Here is a 21,375-nt window from a genome sequence, read left to right as displayed (position 1 = left end):
GACTTTCTAATTCAATATACACCGATGCACGAGACCGAACTAATGCGTAGCGGCGGAGAATGGCAGCACTAGGAAGAAATCTGCCCACCGTTTTTATGATCCTGCCCCGGGAAGATAAGAAATTTACTACCGGCGCCCATGCTGGCACCATGTGAATAATGTGATTAAAAAAGTAATATTGTGCTTGGCGCCGCTCGGCACTGGCTCTAATGAGGCGCTTACGCATCCGCCACCCGGTGAAGTTGGCGCAACACGTCTTACGTTAGTCACAAAAGCTGCAACGATAGTTTCACTTGCATCGAGTTCCAGACGGGCATGGCTTTGAAATGGCAACTTTCAAGTTCTTAGAGCCAATTTGACGCCATGGGGAACGGGTCGTAATGGAATAGTTTCATGCTTGTCGTGTAAGGAAACTAGTTAAATAAGTAAAAAGGAGTGCCATAGATGGGCCGGATCACTGAAAGGTGTGTCTCTTTTTCCAACTCCTATTCCGTATCGTGAATTTTTCTGATTGCTCAAAGGTTTAATGAGCCTAGCAAAATGGGTACAACAAAAAGTTAATGCCCAACTCGTCCTAAACTAGTACACAAATATGCGTTTATCTTCTGAGACCCTTACACGAAAATTCGAACGTTGCACCTCGAAGGGAATCGCGAATGCGTACACCATGTCCAAGTCTCATGATTCACCTAAACTGCACCGTACGCAGAGCCCAATTAGCGATAATTGACGTTTTGAAAAGGTCAACACTTTGAGACCTCCTAACGCGGCCGTTTGTTTATATTTGTTTGTGCGACCCCTCCGTACGTTTAGCAGTCATTAGTGTTGTTGGAGGTCATTTATGGGGGGGTTCTTAATTGTTTTTGGTGCAACAACAGCGGAACCTTGTCGTGGGTAAACGGGCTCGTGGCTCCCGACAGGACATTTTTGAACTAAGCTGAAAGGCAGCCTAGTGTTTAAACCATACACACGAATGTGGCTAGGGAATCGGAGACCACTCGGTTTTTACGACGGCGACAAAAAAAGATTTAAGGCAGCCTGCCAACGAAGCCCATTCATTAATACCGAGCGGTGGTACCACGGTGGGCCCTAAAACTCCTCCAATGTACATCGGACAAAGTGTCTTGTGGGAAAGAGTTATGATTTTCCGTTTTTTCCCCCCTATCTAGCCGCCAGGATGTCCGTGGACCGTGTAGAAATACAAGCGCCTGGACCGGGCACTGTCGAGCGTCACGTTACAACGCTAACTATGCGCGCCTCCGGAGTGATGACGGCGTGCCGATGCTTGGGGTTCCTTATCGTGTGTCGGCCACCAGTCGCCGCCATGTCGTCCTGGTCGTGGCCGTGGGAAGATTGTCCATCCGACCCGCCCCCGCCCCGCACCCGGGCGTTCGCCTGGAGTCGGATGGCCACGTCGCCAGTGCCGCCACCAGACAGATCATGGTGGTGCCGCTCGAGACGTGTTGCTGTCGACGCTGTTGCGCTCCGTCGTTCGTCGTCGTGCTGCTGGCTTCGGGTTCGGCTCGGGACCATTTCAAGGCGTGCGTCGTGCAACACAGCACGGCCCCGTGGGGTGACGGTCCGAGGTGGCTGGCGGCCGGATGGAGCCGGAGCAGCTGCCAGCCTATATATAAGAACGTCGTAACGGGCACGGTGCTCCATCATTGCGCTCTCGGATTCGGTGGCTTTCGGAAGCGCGTTCCGCCGAGGTGTGTGTCAACACGATCCCGTGTGCGTGTCGGTGTGTGTGCACCACGTGCGTTACGTCGGATCAGCGTTTTGAGTCAGCTCTTTCCTGTGCCCTGTCAGCCCACCACGACGACGACAGCCCCATTGTCAATTCAAAACAAACGCCAAGCCTTCCGTAAGAGTGGCTGCGACAATCTCCGGTGCTCTGGGCCGATAGCCAAGTGAAGCCACCGTAGGTGCTCCGTTTCCGGTACGGGAAAATTTTGAAAATAGCATTTCAGTTGCGTTGGTAACCTGGGCGCAAAGTGACGGTTAAGTGGTTTCGAAACCAGCAGCGGTTGGTGGTGTGTCGGTTGTGTCTGTGCGTGGAAAACAGCGAATGAGTCACGATGAATAGGTGCACGGTGAGAAGACTGTTGATCTGCTTGCTGATCGCGTTCATCGGCGCAGCGCACGGTGCCAGCAACTACCTGTACGACTCCGACGAACGGTACCAGCCGTCAGCCATGAACCAACTGGAAGGTAAGTGGTTCGGTTCGGGTGAACGGGAACGGTGTCTTCCATGCGATAGTAGATGGCCAAAAACCTGCGCCTTCCGGTGTCGTCCTCGCCGCCATGGGACGCGCCTATCGATCCGGGCAGGAAAAGCGCGTTAAGCACCGTGCCCTCGTCACCATATGGTGGCGTTTTTCCGGGGCCCACGCCCCAGCATGTGGCCGTGGGGAGGGTGACTGGAACAGTGCTTTTCATGTTTCGTACCGGCCTGTCTGGCCCTTATCAGCAAAATGGTTTCAAAGTACTCTCACGCACTCCATGGAGCTCGTGAGTCATCCACGGCGCGATAGAGCCTCTGTGGAAAGCCAAGTGATACCCGGAGCAGCCTTCGTTTCCGACTTTCTGTGGCACCATGGACTTGGATGGAGTTTCATTTGTGTGTGCGTTTTAATTTCTTATGGCAATTTGTGAGCAGGTTTTTCGTCATAAACTCATGAAGGGGTTTAGTTTCGAATAAGTCCATTATTCCATATTCCCACAACTATCAACTTAATAATGGCATCGTAAATTTGTAGCTATTAATATTAGACGGGGTTGTTGGTGGAGACGCCTTGTCGCTTACTCGACCGCATGAGACGACAACTTGTTTGAATAATATTAGGCTATCATACAGTCATTAGACACTTCAACCACTTGTTAGTATGTGTCTTCCATTTTTTCCTTTAAGAAGCTTGGTACCGTAACTAGTACCTTCAAACCCTTGTAGCTTCGAAAATATGAAAACCATCCGAAACATTCCACTGGTAGGATTCAAGGCGGTGCATGGTATGTGGGCTTTTGTGTGGAACGTAGCAGAAGGTATCGTTGTTTGCTATCATATCACTCCGACGGGAAATTCCAACGGTTCTTTCGCACAAGGTAATGCAGCAAGTGCTGGTAATATGTTGTGCGAAAACATTTACTATTCTTGAAGCCCGCTATAATCCTCGGCCGACAAACTGTTGCACGCAACAACCCGTACCGTCTTACAGTTGGCCATCTTTGGCCTGGTAAATGCCAGTTGCGAGTGGGTGAAACATGCTCGGAACTGGGGCAGTGTAGGTAACAAAAAAAAGCTAGACTGATATTCGACAAGCTTGTCACGATCGGAAAAAAGGAAATGCTTAGATACACCTAAACGTGTTCTGGATGCAAACATTCAACGTAGCACCTGACAAGGCTTAGAACTGTAATCTTGTCTGGTTTTGGTACTGCTCTGGAAACCAGAGACAATTTTCCAGCCAAGAGAACTTTTTTTTATAAGTTTTAATTGAAAAAATATCCCCCTAATCCATTTATAACTAGATTGAAAGTATCTTTCGGTATAATATAGTTAATACTGTCTCTACTCTGTCCTTGTTGAAAAGAAATAAAGAATTTGAGACCTCTCAATGTGTCATAACTCAGCATCGTTTGATTAAAAAAAATGTTGAATTCATTTTGTACCAAAAACTTCCACGAAGCTACCTAACTTCTAAAGCTAGCAGACATGGAACATGCATTGAATAAAGGATTATGGTAGTCAAACTTCTTCGACCGCAACATACAAGTAGACGGCTTTACCAAGATAAGGAAACTTTACGGCACAACTCACACGAGATAAGAAAATATGCACACACAACAGAGCAAAGTTTGAAAACTTCATCGAATGACAATGCCACTCTATTGATTGGAAAGTAGTGAGCGTTGTGAAACAAAGACGACGGTCCGATAAAATTCATTATCAATATTTGACTCGTCAGCAGTAGTATGGGTGAAACTTTTCGAGCCAGCAAATTTAATTTTATTCGAAAAAACTACTTGGCTCATGGTTTGGGTTGGCAGAAAATTGTTGCAACGAAATGAACCGATGTAGCGGTTTCCGGTTTCTGTTTGCCGTCCGACGGCCGCTGTCTTTCTTGTAAACAGAATCCTTAGAAAGAAGGACAAAGTTCGTGACGAACTTGTGCCCTGCTTCGTACATGGGCATGAGACAAATGCGACTTAATGAGAAGTGGTAGAGTTTGTAGTTTCAAAGTCAATCAAATCGTTTTTCATTTCGAAAAATAGAAATTGAGCGAAAACCAGCCTTTAATTGACCGACTCTAGTAACTTTAATTATTACCCCTTAAGAGAGTTTGAACTGGTTTACTATGCGTAGAGAAAAGTGATGAAGAATTTTGCAAACAATAATTTATCTCTTACAAATTCAGCGGCGTAAGTATTATAAGTAGGAGAAAAATCATCAACGTAATTGCAGTGTTACTCCGAAATAAGAAAAAATACTCTCGACCCATACTGCGGAGGGTTTTCTTTTAACCATACTTATGTATTACCACTAATCTCCGACCAATGCGACCCGACGTTTCTTGGAAAGTGAAGCAAAGTTAATTGCCAGAGACAATCGTTTACACTTAAGTATTTCATTTAGTGATATACATTGTTCTTTTCTTGTGATAAGATCAAAATATTTATGACAAACACAAAAGCGTGTTGTTCGATTCCTAATTGAAAATTGGGAGTCTTCAAAAAGTTTTCAAAACTTGCGAGTGCTTTTTTGCTCATTCTCGCTGTTTTGCCCGAGTAATGCCATTCGGCGTTGTGATTTCGTCAGAGACCTGCCGAATGCACGCCTTCGTCAAAAGTTTTTGAAATGTTCTAGCATCCTTCAGTAAGCGAAAAAACTGCATTGTTAGTGGAATTTTAAGAAGCGTTTATGGGGATGAAGAAGTTGCTGGATTGTCTGAGTAACAGGCTCTAGCGTTGATAAGGGATGGGATTTTTGGATTGAACTTTAATTTATCTTAGCTGATTGTGACAGGCGATCAGCCGTAAATAACCCCACAAATCTTAACATCTACCGAGCAACAACATTTTTGGTAACGTCATTTAAGTACTAAAAATTGAATGAAAATATCCTACTATTCTTCGTCAATTTTTGTTCTAATAGAACAATCCAATAAAGTTTTTAGCAAGACAGCACAAGTGCAAGACATTGAATGATTGTTCCATCTTCTTTCTTTTTTGGGAAATGATTGGTCTGCGAATTTCCACAGCAAAAGCCATCGTGTTGACCTTTCAGCAGATGACTTTTGCTTGTTTTTCTCCTTCCGAAAACAAACGGCCAACCAGAACTTTTGCTATTGCTACATGTGTTCAAAATGGCTGTGTGAGCGAAACAGCTTTGCAGGCAGCAATTGACCGATTATGGTATGAATCATCGCCACGGTCCAGTTTTTCATGTTTTTCTAGCGATGAAGGCGCCTTCTTTCATTTCGCCACTGGATAATCTCGTGGTCTCTTGTCACGACCAACAGACGGTTATCGCACACCATTTGCCGTGAACATTTTCCTCGCCTCGGTGGTGTTTCTTTAATAAAACCTACAAAACGATCACGCAACGTGAAAAGAACGTGATGCCGGAAATGAACGCGTGGCTCGTTTCAAATGGAAAAGCACTTGACCCGAAGAATGGTCGTTCCATCATTCATCTATCCAGTTTGGGGCAAACTAGGTCCCTGGAACGCCGAAGGAAGAGCACTGCTTTGCCGTAGCTTTCGTTTCGTACCCGGCGAGCTGACAACGACGACGGCGACTACTGACGGCGTAATTTCTTTCGTCAGCCACGTCATCACTTTCCATGCTGCTAAATCAGAAACCAGGGAAACTAACCACGCCACTTGGACATTTGTCTTACTCACGATATGGTCAAGCAGCAATGGGCGAAAAAAAGAACAAAATTGTATTAATTTTGCTTTCGCCAATTCAAAATGCATCACTCTTCTTTGTCAAATGAAGTGAAGAAAGTAAATTGCATATTCAAAACTGGCGATCTGTTAAGTACTGCAAATGCACAGAAAATTGATTCAATTCATTCAAAGGCCAAAAGTAATGTATACTCTTTCTTAAATTTCTGATCAGAAACCATTTTCGATCGAAACAATCAAGCGAAGTGGGTCTAACATATTCTGAGCATTTGGCACTATGCTGCTATTAGCAAATGGATAAAATTTAAGACATCAACTGCATTTGAGTTTCCCCGTGCTGGGGAGAATATTTCAGATATCCACTTCCTCAACAGCTCAGGTGACATTGAGTTGACGTAAATCCAATGAGTGACGGACAACCGAACCGATCGATGGACTTCCGGTGATTTGATGGAACAGTAATGCCGTCGTATGCCGCTGCTGTATCCAGCGTAATCTGAGATACAAGGACCGTTTTCAGCTTGATTGACGTCCCATTGATTGACCCACGAAACGCCAACAGTTTTGTAGTAATTTTATATAAAAGAGAGCGGTTGATAAAATGTCAGCGTTAGATATGATCGCACCTTTTTTCTTGTTGTTGAAGACCTGGAAAGGTCAATTTGTTCGATTATATTTTATGAGTTTTTTGCATTAACAAGTGTCGGGAAACGGAAATGGTCGGAAATAGTCACTGCTGAAATTGTAACAATCAACCTTCACTTGAAAATTGGCGGCGATGAGAGACGTGATATGTTATGCTGGCAGTTGCACTTTATTGCAACTAATTGCATCAATTGGCAACTCAACCCAATAACGTTCTGATGGTCGTGTAGTTGGTGGGTACGGTAATTTTTCCACTAAGTCGACTAAGGCAGTGAACTAAGTAATAAGTCAAGACCTGTAGCATTATTGTTATCGCCTAGTGACAGGAAGATGGTTTTATGGGTATAATCAATGGTTAGACAAAGGGTAATTGCCACCATTTAATCACTCGGCTGGTTTTTCTGTGAAGATGCCGGTGCCTGTTTGATGTCTCTAAGAATGTATAGCTATTTAGCCTTTACCGCAGAATGACGGAGAACAGAATGTAATTTAAATCTATTCTAGTGAAGCTGTTCTATACTTAGCAGCCAATCCCAATCTGTATCATTCGACATAAGACCACGAATAAAACCGTTGTTTTGGTGGAATCTGCTTAAATCTGACCTGTAATGAACTGATCTGATACGTAGTTTTACTTGTTTCGTACCGAAAACAGCCGATAGTCTATTGGAATCAGAAGCTACAGGTTATTACAGGTAATCTCCAGAATTTCAATTCCCGGAATTCAGAGTCTTAAATCCCACGGCAGACGGACACATCATTTGATGGTGGCCAAAGTCCGGTTCAAGCGGGAGAATAAATGCCATCGACCGAAAAACCGGATCACTGAGGCCGAACGGAGCGCTTGGCGATCGAAAAATAAATGTCTTAGTAGATAAAGGAAACGCGGCAAAACAAACACTCATTAGTATGCCACCCTGGCAGCATGGCTTACTTCCAATAAATCAATTTCCTTTTCCCGCCATTGAACCTGGGCGTTACTGCCGGGGGCGTCTCACTTTTCAAAAGTTGTCCCGTCGTCCCCTGCGATTTGGCGGCGGCGGCGGCGACTCTCACGTACTTTAGCCGAGGCTTTATTAGGTTTAGAAGTGAAAAATTAAACATTGGTCCAAGAGACGAGAAAATTAACTTTTGAGGGTCTTTTTTTACTGGAAATCGAATAGCGAGACGGCCAGTTCCCGAGGGTCGGGAAGCAGAATCAATAACATCGGCATCAGTGATGTAAATTTGAAAAATGATCACCACCCTTCGCTATCTCGCTCTTTCCTATTTGAAACCTACAAGAAGGTGGTCAATGATGGACGCAATGATGAATGCAGTAACCGCTCAGTAGGGATTTACCATTAAAAAAGAAAACGTGGCCGGGGACCGAGGACCAGAGAAGATATGTCCCGGCAGTCAAGCCGTGACAAAACAAAAATAATTACATTATCATCGCCTATTCTCGACGATTAATCCTAGCAACGGTTACTACGTTTTGCACTAATCGGTAACTTTATCTCTCATTGAATCGGCTCTAATTTGAGTAGCAAGTTCGAAACACTTTTGAACAGAATTTGTATCTCGGTTCAATAATGACTAAATTAATTGGTGGACCTTGTAATTTTTTTTAATAAATCATGCTTTTTTATTTCACCACTATTGAGTAAATCTTCATTAACAGGTTTACAAGAATCGAATCTCTGGAAAGGCGTTCCGTTGCACTTGCAACCTGATTTTCGTTTACTGTCCAACCAATTGACAATTGCTACGGTTGCTACGCGTTCCGGCAATCGATAGCATCCCTTATCTCTTCCCTTTACCTCGAGTTTGGCTCGACCGTCCGGAAATGGAAATTCCATGTAGCGAAGACAAGAACATAACAGGATGAGTTCCATTTGTGTGCCAGGTGAAACGAACACAAAAAAAAATGGTTGGCCATACCTAACAGTCCAGGTGACCGTAGAAAACCTTGTAACGATCTTATACCTCACAGTCCTTGTGCGAGGCTCTGGCCGCCTCTGACCGAGCGAATGCCAATCGGTGCCACGGAAGCAGAATTCAGTTTTTATTATTCATGTTTCGGCGAAGCTGGGACTTCAAAGCAACACCTGCTAATGTGGTGCTTCCTAACGAATGGCGTAATGGCGTTAAGACCGATTGCATAACTAGCATTGGTTCAGAATAATGATAAACGCCACCTTTGATCTGCCTAGTGGCCGGTCAGGATGTTCGGTACCGCAAATCGGGACGCATATTACCTTCTATCGGAACGCGTTGCATCATTATCGCGCCGCTGCAGCGCGACTGCACCGGTACGTGCATAATGATGCTGCTGATGATGACCTGTAGGAATGGGACACTCGCGACCGTCTAACGGATTGTAGGCCTGGCACGTAACGCGAGAAACTGAAGACGCCACTTGCCGGGGACACCGATAACTAGTGGCGACCTCTTGACGAGTTCTTTTGCCTTACATATCGTCGGTATTCGCCGTAAGACGACGAAGGCACGATTTTCGCAATGTGTTTATGCGTTTTCGCACGCAGTTCTCGTGCCGTTATGTTTTGACGATTTATACAAACCACAACGGAAAATTAACACAAAACATGGTCCGCTCCAATCGAAGAATTTTCGTGCAGCTAAGCAAACCGTTAAAGTACACTTTTCGCACGGGAATACAAGAAAGTGCATGGCGCGGGCAAACTTGCACTTATTGTAAGTGCACGTCAACAAAAGTATTTGCCACTATCGGTGTCAATTAAAGTTTACCGTCTGGTGAGACTCGCAGCGGATGTGTAAACTTCAACGACCAACCGCGTCTCGTGAGACGTCTTCCGGCTGGCCTTTAGACTGCCCGGGAGAAACTTTTTAGTCCTTAATAAGGAGATAAGTTTCCGATTATCCCCGCGAGAGCCACGAGCGGTGTCCCGATGTTTTTCTATCAACGCCGAAGTTGGGCAACTAATTTCAAAAGACTCCATCGCTCGAGGTGCATGCCGTCGGCGGCTGAAAATATCGCACTGGACTCCGTACTTTGTGTACGTTTTTGTATCTGCCGATTAGTGTCGAAGAATTAATCACAATGTAAAAGGTTTTCATTTCAATCTCATGATTTTGATAAGAATTGTGATAAGGTTATCGTGCTGCAGATACGTTTGCAGTGCATAAACCTATCGCAGTGATTTGCTTTCAAATTGAAGTTTCAACCAAAACTAGTCTAACAATCGGACTTTGAGCATAGCCTCGAATCCTTTTGCGACCAACGTGTCACATCGCGTATCTGGCAGTTGGTAAAGTTTTCTTTGGCTACCCAAAAATAGTCAGGCATGTCTGACAGTAGACATTTGCAAGCTACACAACTGTCACATTAAATTATGCACTTTTCGTGCTCCACAGCCAACAGTTTGCAGACGAAACAGCGTTACGGTGCCATGGTAATGGGATTTATTTTAGGAACGGCTCGGTCCGGGCAGCAATGACTGCGGTGGATTACGGTAGTAGTAACCTGACGAAGGCCAGGATGTTTGACGATTGTCCCTGTGTGCTTTAAACTGAACACGCTGGCTTTCTATTGCTTCGCTGTCCGCACAATGTTGCGATGCCGTGGAATGCACTATTGGCGTCAGTGTCGGAAATGGAACATAGAGTCAACTAGGTGGGTCTCTCCTGCGATGGTCCACGGTGGCCCACCTAGTATGTAATAAATCCTGCAGTAATATGATTTTATGACCTCCGATGCAACATACCCCGTGGGTGGGTAGTGGCGTCTGGCAAAAATGCAAACGCAAGCACCCACCAAGGTGCATTTTTAAAACAAGGTAGGAATGTAATGATAGCTTCCATGTTTTTCCTACACTCTACGGCCACAGCTGGTTCGCAGTAATTCTTTGCTTCTACATATTGTAGAATATAAAAAAAACCCATTTAGTATTAATGTCGACGAGTCCATTGTTAATACAATAAAATAATGCACATGTCCATCGATTTACATTCGCAAATTGGTCATAAGGATTAAAATACACAGAAAGAATCAATGCGAAATGTACATTAATTATGTTTCTAATCCGTTTGAAATATACTATGAGAAAGGAATATACGTTTCCGTGTAGTAGTAATTGTGGTGAATCAAGAAAACATCTACTTTTGGCTGTTTATACCCTAACCTAATTAGAGTCTCTTCACATTTCATTGTCTTTCTTCTGTTTTGGCCTTTACATTGCTGCTACTATCCGATGCCACATTAACCAATATGACGTCAATGGTTTAACATTTCCTTTTTTTCCTCAGCTCCCTTTTTGAGTACAACCAGTAGAAGGCCGATATGAGCACAAGTTTAGCCAAAGGTCCGTATGTAAGAGGAAATTTGAAGGAGCGCGAAAAAAGGCACGCCACAGCGCAGCAATCAAGCTTCCACTCAACCGCTTCAGCGTTGATGTATTATCATATCCTTAATAATAGCGATTTGTAGCGAAAGGATGAGATAAGCATTTATCTACGGATCAGTGACTTGCTGCAACGACCGACAAAAGCTGTCATGTTTTGTGGTGGAGCCAAAGCTCCAGATACGATGGCACATTATCAGGATCCTACGTCCTGCGGCTTACACAAGGACCTGTTTCTTCTGCCGTGCTGGAAGCAGTTTTGGGTTTCGTTAAAAAAAAATCAAGACACTGGTTTCCTATTTAATATTAGTTTTCATATCGATTGATTGCTATTAGGCGGCGCACATATTGTTTGCTTTTGATTGAAATTTATTCCGCTTCACTCGTCGTGCGCGACGCAATACTCAGCAATGCTACAATGGGTTATTTAAAAATAGTTAAACCCAATGTTCGAGGGTGGGTTTAAGCACAGCAGCCAACGTGGGCACTGCCTCGACAGACCGCAGGTGCCATCTATGGTATAACGGTTCGCCTGCTAAGCCAGGTAAGCCACAGGCCGGGAAGGAACCGGAAATTGAAATTGCCCCAGGACAACCCCTTGGCCATATTTGCTATTTTCTGCGATACAAAGCTGCTTCTTGTTGCGAACATCTTAGCGGCTAGCCGTAGAAGGACTGTGGAAGGAAGTGACTACAGGCCATGCAATTACTTCTACACCTGAGGTCGGCGGCTTGCAAGTCTGCAATAAATTGCTTTGCGTTGTTCTAGCCTCCAGGGAAATGTTGCACAAAAAATGCATCATTGGGTATTGATGATTCGCAATGTAGCTTTTATTGCACCTTAAGGTCATAAAGTTGATCAATTGAGATAAGATATAGATTTGGTATTTTTTAGTACTTGTTGAAATATGTTTTAGGTACTTTATTATTACACTTACTATTGATGAATCTTTTTATTCGTTACTTTTATTGCTACGCTCCGTATAGCCATAATCGCTTGTGCATGAAAACTGTTTCTAATTTGTTGCACAAAACAGGAACAGGAAAAACTCGCTACTGTAGGTATCGTTTTCAATTCGTCGAATCGTTCGAAACCACCATCAACCCTGAAGGAAGTCCGCTAATTTCCCGACATAGCGGGTTAACCAATAAATCTACATCGGCTGCTGTGCCGCTTTCCGACTGACGCTGGTTGCCTCATGAAATAGCAATCCAAGAAGCCATCCTGCATCGTACCAGGCAGGATGTGGAAAGGGAAAAAGTATTTGCGCCGTAAAAAGGTCAAACCGCGATAAATTGAAGTGTGATTATTAAATTCGTGATTCCTGTGGCTTGCTGGGAGTGAAATTCTAAATTTACGAAGGCTGTGGCCACTCTTAAATCACGAGTAACATTATGGAAAATTATAATTTTATAAACTGTCGTAGCTTCATTTATTTTCGAAAGTTTTCGGTAAGTCCCTAAACTATTCATTACTAAGTTTTTAACTTTCCAGTATCGCATCGGTTTCTGAGACAGTGTTAGTAACAGCAGTAGTTGTAGTAGTAGTCCGTTGCTTCGCATACCTTAATGCTCCCTCGTTCGTAGCGTAAAATACAAAATAATGATAGCTTTCTTTTTTATGGGGAAACCCGGATCTCGGTCAAACCAACTTGCAACAACGCCATTGCTTTTTGTGTCTCATACTTTAGTGAAGGACTTTCTTTGGATGATTACAAACATAAAAAATGAAACTTTGCCATTGGATTTGGTCGATACAACGTTCGCTGTAAGTGGGTGCTTAATCTTCACTAAAACTCTTCCCGGGTTTGGGTTAGTCTCTTCACTTTCTTTCCGCCACATCAATGTCTTTTCATCCGCCTTACTTTCTTCCATTTTATGCTGTTTCTACAAATAGTTACCGGCGGTGGGTTTTCGATGGGAAAGGTCCATTGCGTATACGGACAGGGTTACAGCACACTATCATAGCCGGTTGGCGTCTCTGTCGGCACGGTCGGTGGAATGTTGAGTGGGTCCTTGACTTACCATATGTTGTAAATGACCCTACGAAGACGAGGGACGTGATAGAAGAATGTGAGAAATCTGTGTCGGGTGCGTTGGGCATGTGTCCCGCTCACAATGGGACCCTTACTACACATGCCCCAGCAAGCGGATTGTTAGTGTCGAAGTAGTTGTCTCTCCCACAGCATGATTTTCGTAGTCAACGATGGGCCCCACGCTAGTAATACTTTGAGCTGGTTTAATGGTGTGGAGAATAATGTAACCAAATAAAATTGAAACTGTTGTAGGAATCTACATCCAAACTTTAACACGAAACCATCCGTGCTGTTCGTTGTAAGGTAAAATACAGTTTTTGGTGAAGGCAACGGTAACTTCTATAACCACTGGAGTCTTAGTATCGGTACATCGTTTCTAAAGAACACTTTAGACTCCTTTTATCAACCACATTGTCAGACCGATGGCAAACTTTTGGTCTCATTCAGACCGCTCAGGCAATTGATAAAAATATGCCATTATCTTTCAACAAAGCAACATGAAGTGGGTACCTGATCATTATCATTGCCATGAAGAAGGTGAGCATCGGGCAGCAGAACGGGCCGTATCTTGTACACCCTGGACGTCACCTCGCTCTCAAGTGGATGTTAAACTCGTGCATATTCTTAGCGGAAAGACGATTGCCTTGCACTGTTAGTATGGGGACCGGAAATGAGCTCGTTGCTTGATAAGTTGCCGTTTTCGCAACTGCAAATTCGCTTTTGGTAAATTATTGTGAATCGTCACAATATTACAGACTTGGAAAACACCATTAAGTTGATTAACAGCTATTCGTTTGAAAAAACAAATCATGATTATTTGATCCTGAACCTGAAAATAGTATATCACTTCAAGTATTACTAATGCAAATGATTCTAGAGAGAGACCACGCTGCAAACGCTTATCAAATCATGAAACAACTTTGTAGTATACATGGATAAGTAGGACACACGTGCACGGCTACTTATTGCCCAACACTTTGGCCGTCATCCAACGCACTACCCACGCTATTCTGCCTGGGAACTCCCTTGCAGCCCCAGGATCGTTTGCCATCGATAAACTTGTCATAAAACGGCACGTATCTCGGGTGCGGTTCATTTGCTCTCGGCTGTGGTCGTGGAAGCGTTTAACGGCGAGGTGTTAGGCTACAGGGCTTGAGCTTTTTTTTGCTTCGACTCAACATTACTAGTGTTACCGAAGCCGTCGACTTTTGCCTGCCGCCCATGGACAGCATGACGCTCAATTAGGTTGGTTCCTGTATCGATATGGGCCAAGGAAAACTATGTTCCATCAATAAACACCAACCATATGGAGGTTGCTGATAAATGGCTTGCAAGGATAAAAAAAACAGTGCCACCCTCACAGCAAACAGCTTTAAGCTTTTGAGTCACCACAGACGCAAGGATGCTTATCCGGCGTGCCTGTGGTGTGCCATACCGATAACCACCCAGCAGACGACGTGGTGCGTGATGAGTGACTCTTAAGTGGGTTGTTAACGTGACCGCCCGTACAAATTTATGCTCACCTCTATTCATTACTCCGCGCCACCGCGCGCCATCAGTGTCAAGTCAGTCGAGATAACGCAGTGGCGATAAATTCCACATTATCGATGGTTTTTCTATCAATACTGGCGCGACATTAGCGGGTGCCGGGACACTCTAGCTCGGGACGCTGTTTGGTAAGTGGGCCGCAGGAGGAAACTCGTGATGGCGAATATTTGACGTGAGATAATTAAAGGATAACATTATCCTCTAATGGGTCGTCTGGGATGATCGAGCTGACCATCCCGGATTTCCCGCGTCTGAGTACCGCCCTAAATAAATTGAGGGTGTTCCAGTTTTAGTGCAAAGATTGATTGGTCCATCAGCAGGCAACGTGTGGTCACAGTGCAGGAACTTCAGGCGAAAGTCAACGAGGTGTAAAGTATTTGAAATACATTGTGAATATATCAAACATCGATTGCGGTCGTGAGGCGCTCAATAGTTTAGGGAGCTGCGAAAAATTCGGAGAATGGTTTTCCTACACGAAGTTTGAAATAATGTAACGATGTTTCACACCTATAGACGTATATTGGGAACTTAATCGTTAATATCTATATATATGCCTTGCCATTTTCAGACGAAGCCGAGGATACCGAACGAGTGAACCTCGCAGACGATGGATACCTTGAAAGCTTTCTTCAACCTGGTGCTTCGAAGTAAGTATTTAAGTAATTCAAAATGAAGCATCAACACGGATGATCTACGGACGATTGTTGTCAAAGATTGTTGTCAAATTCTTCAGCAAAGCATCCATCTACCTTTCTATTTCCAATCCACCATCCAATTAGTTTCGATTAATTCGTGCGTATTTATGAAAGAGTGGCCCAGAGACTTCAACCTGAGTTGGCTTTCCCAATTAAGTTGATTCAACCAGCGCCTTGTCAACGCCTCCGGTTGAAAGTTTTCCAATTTACGTACTAACGCAGCTCCGATGCTGGTTGCGTACAGATTTATTCCTTAACAGGTACGGTTGATCTACCGTGGCCGTGTGATGTGGAACGACATCATTGATACACAGTTCTGGTGCTGGCGTTGGGGCAACAAATAAATTTGAGCTGCCACGGCGATCGATCACCGTAAGTCGTAAAAAAGAAGCCTAGTGGAAAACATAACTTCGTGAGGAAGTATTTTGCTTTCTCTTTTTTCTCACAAGAGAACCGTAAAAGTTTTCCGGCTCGTTACTGTAAAAATAGATTAACCGGTCGCGAAAAAAAACGGAAGAAGTCTAACGCACCATCGCCAATTGCAATATTATAACCAATTTGAAACGTGATAAAAATTCCATTTGCACAAACTGAGCACACATGCCTTAGTGAAGCGTATGTTTGTTTGTGTGATGTGCGTGCGTCCTGGAATGTGCGATGTTTTCCTTGACCCCTGGGGCACGCAATCCAAGGGTTCAAGGAGACCATCGGACATTCCAGGAACGCCCACGCACTGGACATCCCAAAGAGTAGTGAGTGAGTGAGCGAAGGGCGTAACAAATATGTGTCAATTTCAGTGCCTCCCTTCAAGGCCAAGGATGAAAAGATTAGAGTTGCGAGAAAAACAACAAGCATGGTCCAAGATGTGTTGGAAACGGAGAAGTCGTCCCACATCTCGCCCACTTTGGGCTGCCAAACTTCTTGACCAAAAACCCAGAAGCCTCGCCTGTCAGCGACCCCGGGGAAGGCCATCTTAACGGTCGAGATTTTTCCGGACCAACACCTTGCGAGGGTGATGGTGAACCCAGGAAGGCTCGGATCGTCCAACAACCAGTCCGTGGAGAAATGGTTTCATTTGGACTTTTTGGACGTTTCGAGCGGAAATTGCTGCGCTAGCCGCCCTCGAGCTGTGGCTTCCTGGCTTCGGCGAGAACATTAACATTGGACACGAAAATTGATTGGAAGTGACACATGTCTGCGCCGTCTGTTGGTCGCTGCTGTTGCTCTTGTTGCCGACGGTTGGGTCCTTTTTCAATGAGAGGCCTTTTTCGCTCCTTCCTTCCGCTCGTAGGAAATCGTCGTATCGCTGTGACATTGACTTTTGCGTGCTATCAATAAGGATAAGATAAATTTGCGGTGCCAACAGCTGTGGTGATTATGGTGCCATTCTGGTTTTGCACCAAACGTTAACATGTTAAATGTCGCTACGATGCTGCACGATCTTCTCTTTAGTAAATAAGTAATGTTAAAAGATGCCCTTGGCCGTGTGGGTCACATGAAACAAGGCATGGCTAATCATCAGCATCAGCAAGCGTTATCGTCATCGTCAGGATGATTAATAGACTCTGATGTACACACAGCGGTATTACACACTGTTTTTTGGAAGACATCAATGAACCTTCCCCTTTGTTTTGGACATTTTGGGTCCTCATTCGTGATTCAGCGTCTTATGGTTGCGTGATTAACTTTGCGTGACAATATAGATAATATTTACCGCACCATTCAGTTTTGATAGCAATGGGTTTTGAAGGAAAACAAAACAAAATCAATTCACCACTTTTTTACGATTTTATGGAACCGAACCATTTTGGGTTTCAAACTCTTAATTTATCTACACTCTGTTTGAAAACAAAACTCTGCTCTCAATATTCGAAGTGACTCAGCAGATGTCTCAACCAAAGACGTTTCCTGTGTCACCAAAGCGTTAATTTTGTGTAGTCATGTACAATTTATGGGATCCCACATGACAGCCTGACATGGCGTCGACATCTGCTAGCGTTTGATTTTAAATGGTTTGAACAAAACACGGCTTGGTAGGCAATCATCTGGACTTTATGAAGGACAAGGATCTGTGTAACAGCAAAGAACCTGCATCAGGATTATTAAGGAGTTCACAAAACCACAAAAAGAATGTATCAGTCGAACGCCAATTGCAAGAACGAAAGCTTGCTTTTATTCCACTTTGTCAATTTAATTTGTTTTCATACCGCTTTGCCGGCCTACATTAGCTGCGGCATCGAAACGAAAACCTTAAACCTTAAAAAAATCTTCATTAATTGACATTCAGATAACAAACAACGCCTCATGCCACGTAGAGAAAATAACATTGAAGTGCATTAACACCTTGCTTTTCGTTTCACTTTCCAGACGATCTTCGCTCATCCAAGTCTACCGGAGAGGATGTATTCCGCGGGGCGGTAACTGTGACCATCGACTGAACGATTGTTGCCACAAAAGCTCCTGCCGCTGCAACCTGTGGGGCTCCAACTGTCGTTGTCAACGGATGGGTCTTTTCCAGAAATGGGGATGAGCGGCGAACGAGCTGGATCCTTAAAATCACACTTTCCTGGCTTTTGTTTTTTCTTTCGTTTCATTTGACGATCCATTACGTTACCTTGCTGACTTCGGTCTTTAGTTTAGTATACTTTAATGTTGGCCCTTCTATGGTTTTCAGCCCTTTTATCCTTTGCTCCGCCCCTCTTTTCGATTGTTGTACACACGGATAAACGATTCAACGGACACGGCAAACAGGACTACGGCACATGAATAAGTAAAACCATCCGGGAAATCGACACATTTCGCACACGGCAAAGCGGACTGGAACACTAACGGAAAATGGAACAAAGCTAACGTTTGTAAAACAGCACGCCAAAACTTTAAGAAAATACGACCCAGCTGCTCTGGTGGTGAATTAAGAGTTTTATACTAGACAGAGAGAGATAGAACAACGCAAGGCAAACTTCTTACCTATACCATATTTACATACATATAAACGCATTTATACATAGTGCATACCTGTATACATACACCCTTATGAATGGATATATCACATCACGTCTGCTCTTTGGTAAATACAACGTCTTGACGATCGGTGTTACCCACGGGTGAAACAACGAGAGCGGTGGCGCATTGCGCGATCTGCTCGTACAGGCATACGAAGAAGTGTCAGTGGTGCAACTGGTTCAACCTAAACGCTTCCTGTTTTTCGCTGTAAACCCTGCAATTGGCCCGTATCGGTGGTGATGGGTACTGTTGCAATACCGTTCGCTGGCTGGAACTACTACCTACCACTGGCAGGCGACACGTTTATGAGTGTATTCTTAAAACCAAATTCCACATTTTACCGATAAGAGTATTAAATTACCCAGCTGCTGCTCGAAGGAGAATGGGGACACTACGGTAGTAGGTTTGGCAGACAGGTCCGAGTGTCTAGCGTTTGAGAAGGCAGTCGTTGCCGTTGCAAGAAGCAGATTCGAGGCTAGTGTATTTTAAGGTGTGTAAAGAACCATATTCCTCGTTTTGAGTACGCCAGTGTATTAAAAGAGATTTAAAATCGTAGATAATGTGAAAACCTTTAAGAAGCAATGGAGCCCCCAATACGACAAGAACCGGGACATGATTCGCGGGTGGGATTTGCGGAAGTGCCAATGTTAATTTGCTTTGCAACAGAGGGGGTCATTTCATTAGCTTCATTTTTAGAAATTCATCCGGAAAGTCCAGCCAACACAAGCTGTTAGGGAATGCAATCGAGGGTCCGCTTTTAACACCACCTACTCTGGCACTCTGGAACACTTCAGCACACATAAAAATCGAAACAGGATGTTTTTTTCATTGAAGGTCAAAATCAGGAAATCAAACGTTGGAATTGGTGCCAAAGGACGATTTGTGCTTTACATTCAAGCGCGTGCATGCGTGTAAAGTAAAACAATTGTTTATACAGATCCGAACACACTCCCGCTTATTCACTTAAACAATCAAACACACGAGCAGAGTATCCGGGTTAGTGCGACGAGGTGCCCAGTCCCACGTAGCATAAGACCGCGGTGCAGCTATCCTTCGTGAGCCATTTAACTACCACCTCCTACCTATTACCACCAGCCTTCCTTCCGTTGCCAAGTTACACCGTATTGTCCACGGGCTAAGAGCTAAGTAATTGAGCACACTTCCGACGCATAGTGGGGCGTAAATAAGACGGAGATTGTCGAGAGCGCAAACAGAACAGAGTATGTACAGCAAACTACTTGCAAAGCCGCCGCATTTTATGCGAAAAAAGCTCTCAAAGACGACGCAGGCCGGCGTAGGGCATCGGCTCGTTCGAGCCCTACGCAGTTGACCTGTTCCCCTTCGGTCTGGTCCCGTTTTGCATGTCGCGCCCGGGCTTCTCGGGGGGTTGCCAGACTTCCGGCTTCTGGTGGCGTGCGGTGAACCGTTTCCCAGCCTTTTAAACGACACTAAAAAATTCACTCCGCAACCAGGACACTCCGGGATACGCTCGACCGATTTTGCAAAACCGGCTGCCAACAACGCCAGCAATATGACTGGCTGACTGGTCGCCTTTCGAGAACTATTTTTCGGATTTATTGTTTTTGTTTCTGCTGTGTTCGAGGTTCGAGACTCGCAAGCTCGGAAAATTCCTTCCACGCACTTCTTATGGCAGCATCGGTGGGCGAGTGCTTAATGCGACCCGAACTTAATCACGAACTCATCTAGTGTCTAAAAACTATGATAAAAATCTTAGCCCCCCACACAAAGAAATTTACTATTCTTGTAATACCAACTAAATATCTAGCCACAGGCCGAGGCTTAGCGGACCTGGGACAACTGTATCGAGTGTACTACGTACTGTGGTTCGGTTCTGATTTTATGTCGCTAGCCTCGAACGGGCTACGAGGAGCAGTGAGCAGTGCAGTAAAATCGTTAGGGAGAAACAGGACTATAAATTTGAAAAAATAATATAAAACTACAAAAAAAATTAACAAATGTAAAGTGTGTGGCGACCGGTGGAAGGATGAAACAAATAAAACATTATACAAACCAACCAATGCAAAGTTAATCACCTTGTTAAGCGTATTGCAACGCGGTGCGCGTGAAGTTTGAGCCCCACGTAAGCTGATGTGGAAAGGGGGACAACGCGACCGGACCAAGAAGCGCTGGGTGAGGAAGTTCCTGGGACTTTCGTGTGTCCATTTTTCTCGTAGTCGGGTGTTTTGAAAGCATTGAGAAAGATATTCGTATGTTCCGGTAAGAAACGTTGTAACGCGCCACAATTTACGCAGCCATGATATTGTATTGCATACCTGTAGGCTGATTTGGCTTAATACTGGATTGAAACATGGCTACTGCGGAACGATCCTGTTTTCGTTGCTTTGCTCCTTCAAACGGTTGTTTTCGACAACTTCCGGTGCGAAATTGTGAAAATGTAAATCAAGATTCCCAATTTGGCATGCGGCATTTGAAACGAAGAAACAGACGTCGATTGTGAAATAGAAGCCTATGGTGAAACCACCGTACCACGATATAATCACATTAGTTCGATTCTTCACCCTCGTCAATCGTTCTTTTTTGGCATCCTTGTATATTGTAGCTATGAAGCATGTTTGCTGACAACGATGACGATTATGTACGTGCGATATTGTTTACATCGCAAGTGCTCAAACACACAGGATGGTTGTTTGATTGGACGAGTCTGGTTTCAGGCCGTAGAAAATTGTGCTTAGAGGTGTGAACGTCATCGCGTAGCGAACATTCCTGTAAAAGGATATGGGCAAGGCTCAAAATGAGCGGTAACGATTTTATGTTACGATAGTCCGTGTCAATTTTCCCTTGCCAGTCAATCATTTAAGTTGATCAATTTCGTGGAAATCGGATCATGCCTGCGTAAGAAAATGGCAAGGGTTTTCGGGTAATGGTGTATGGGAAGGAGCTGAATAGGCGTCCACCAACCCACCGCAAGGAAAGACGTTCTGACGGAAACCTGTGCCAACAATTCAGAAACCTTTTTGGTCGCAATTAGCTTCCGATATTCAGTTGTAACAATTAGGTTTTCGTCAAACATCAAACCACTCCATATGGATGATGTCTGCAAAACCGCAGCTGCAGGACCAAATGTTGGTAGCAAGTGCCATCAGCTTCTGCCTTCAAAGGGCGACATCATCCTTCGAGAAATCGTTACCACATTA

General features: G+C 44.4%; 1 protein-coding gene across 1 annotated transcript; it reads left to right on the top strand.

Annotated features, from left to right (window-relative positions):
- The first annotated feature begins 1,679 nt into the window (after window positions 1-1,679).
- On the top strand, window positions 1,680-20,197 carry LOC131212620 (uncharacterized). The gene is made up of 3 exons (XM_058206553.1): window positions 1,680-2,211; window positions 15,070-15,148; window positions 17,564-20,197. The coding sequence occupies exons 1-3, from the start codon at window positions 2,079-2,081 to the stop codon at window positions 17,724-17,726; spliced, it is 375 nt and encodes a 124-aa protein (XP_058062536.1). The 5' UTR covers window positions 1,680-2,078; the 3' UTR covers window positions 17,727-20,197.
- The last annotated feature ends 1,178 nt before the right edge of the window (window positions 20,198-21,375 follow it).

Source organism: Anopheles bellator, chromosome 2 (genome assembly GCF_943735745.2).
Source record: "Anopheles bellator chromosome 2, idAnoBellAS_SP24_06.2, whole genome shotgun sequence".
Classification (NCBI taxonomy): domain Eukaryota; kingdom Metazoa; phylum Arthropoda; class Insecta; order Diptera; family Culicidae; genus Anopheles; species Anopheles bellator.
The sequence above is the reverse complement of the archived record's forward strand: the minus strand, read 5'-3'. Positions and strand labels throughout refer to the sequence as shown.

Excerpts from the sequence above, each read along its gene's own strand:
- LOC131212620 (XM_058206553.1), top strand. The coding sequence starts at position 2,079 with ATGAATAGGTGCACGGTGAGAAGACTGTTGATCTGCTTGCTGATCGCG. Across the intron at positions 2,212-15,069 it reads AGCCATGAACCAACTGGAAG|ACGAAGCCGAGGATACCGAA; the intron begins GTAAGTGGTTCG and ends TGCCATTTTCAG. Across the intron at positions 15,149-17,563 it reads CTTCAACCTGGTGCTTCGAA|ACGATCTTCGCTCATCCAAG; the intron begins GTAAGTATTTAA and ends TTCACTTTCCAG.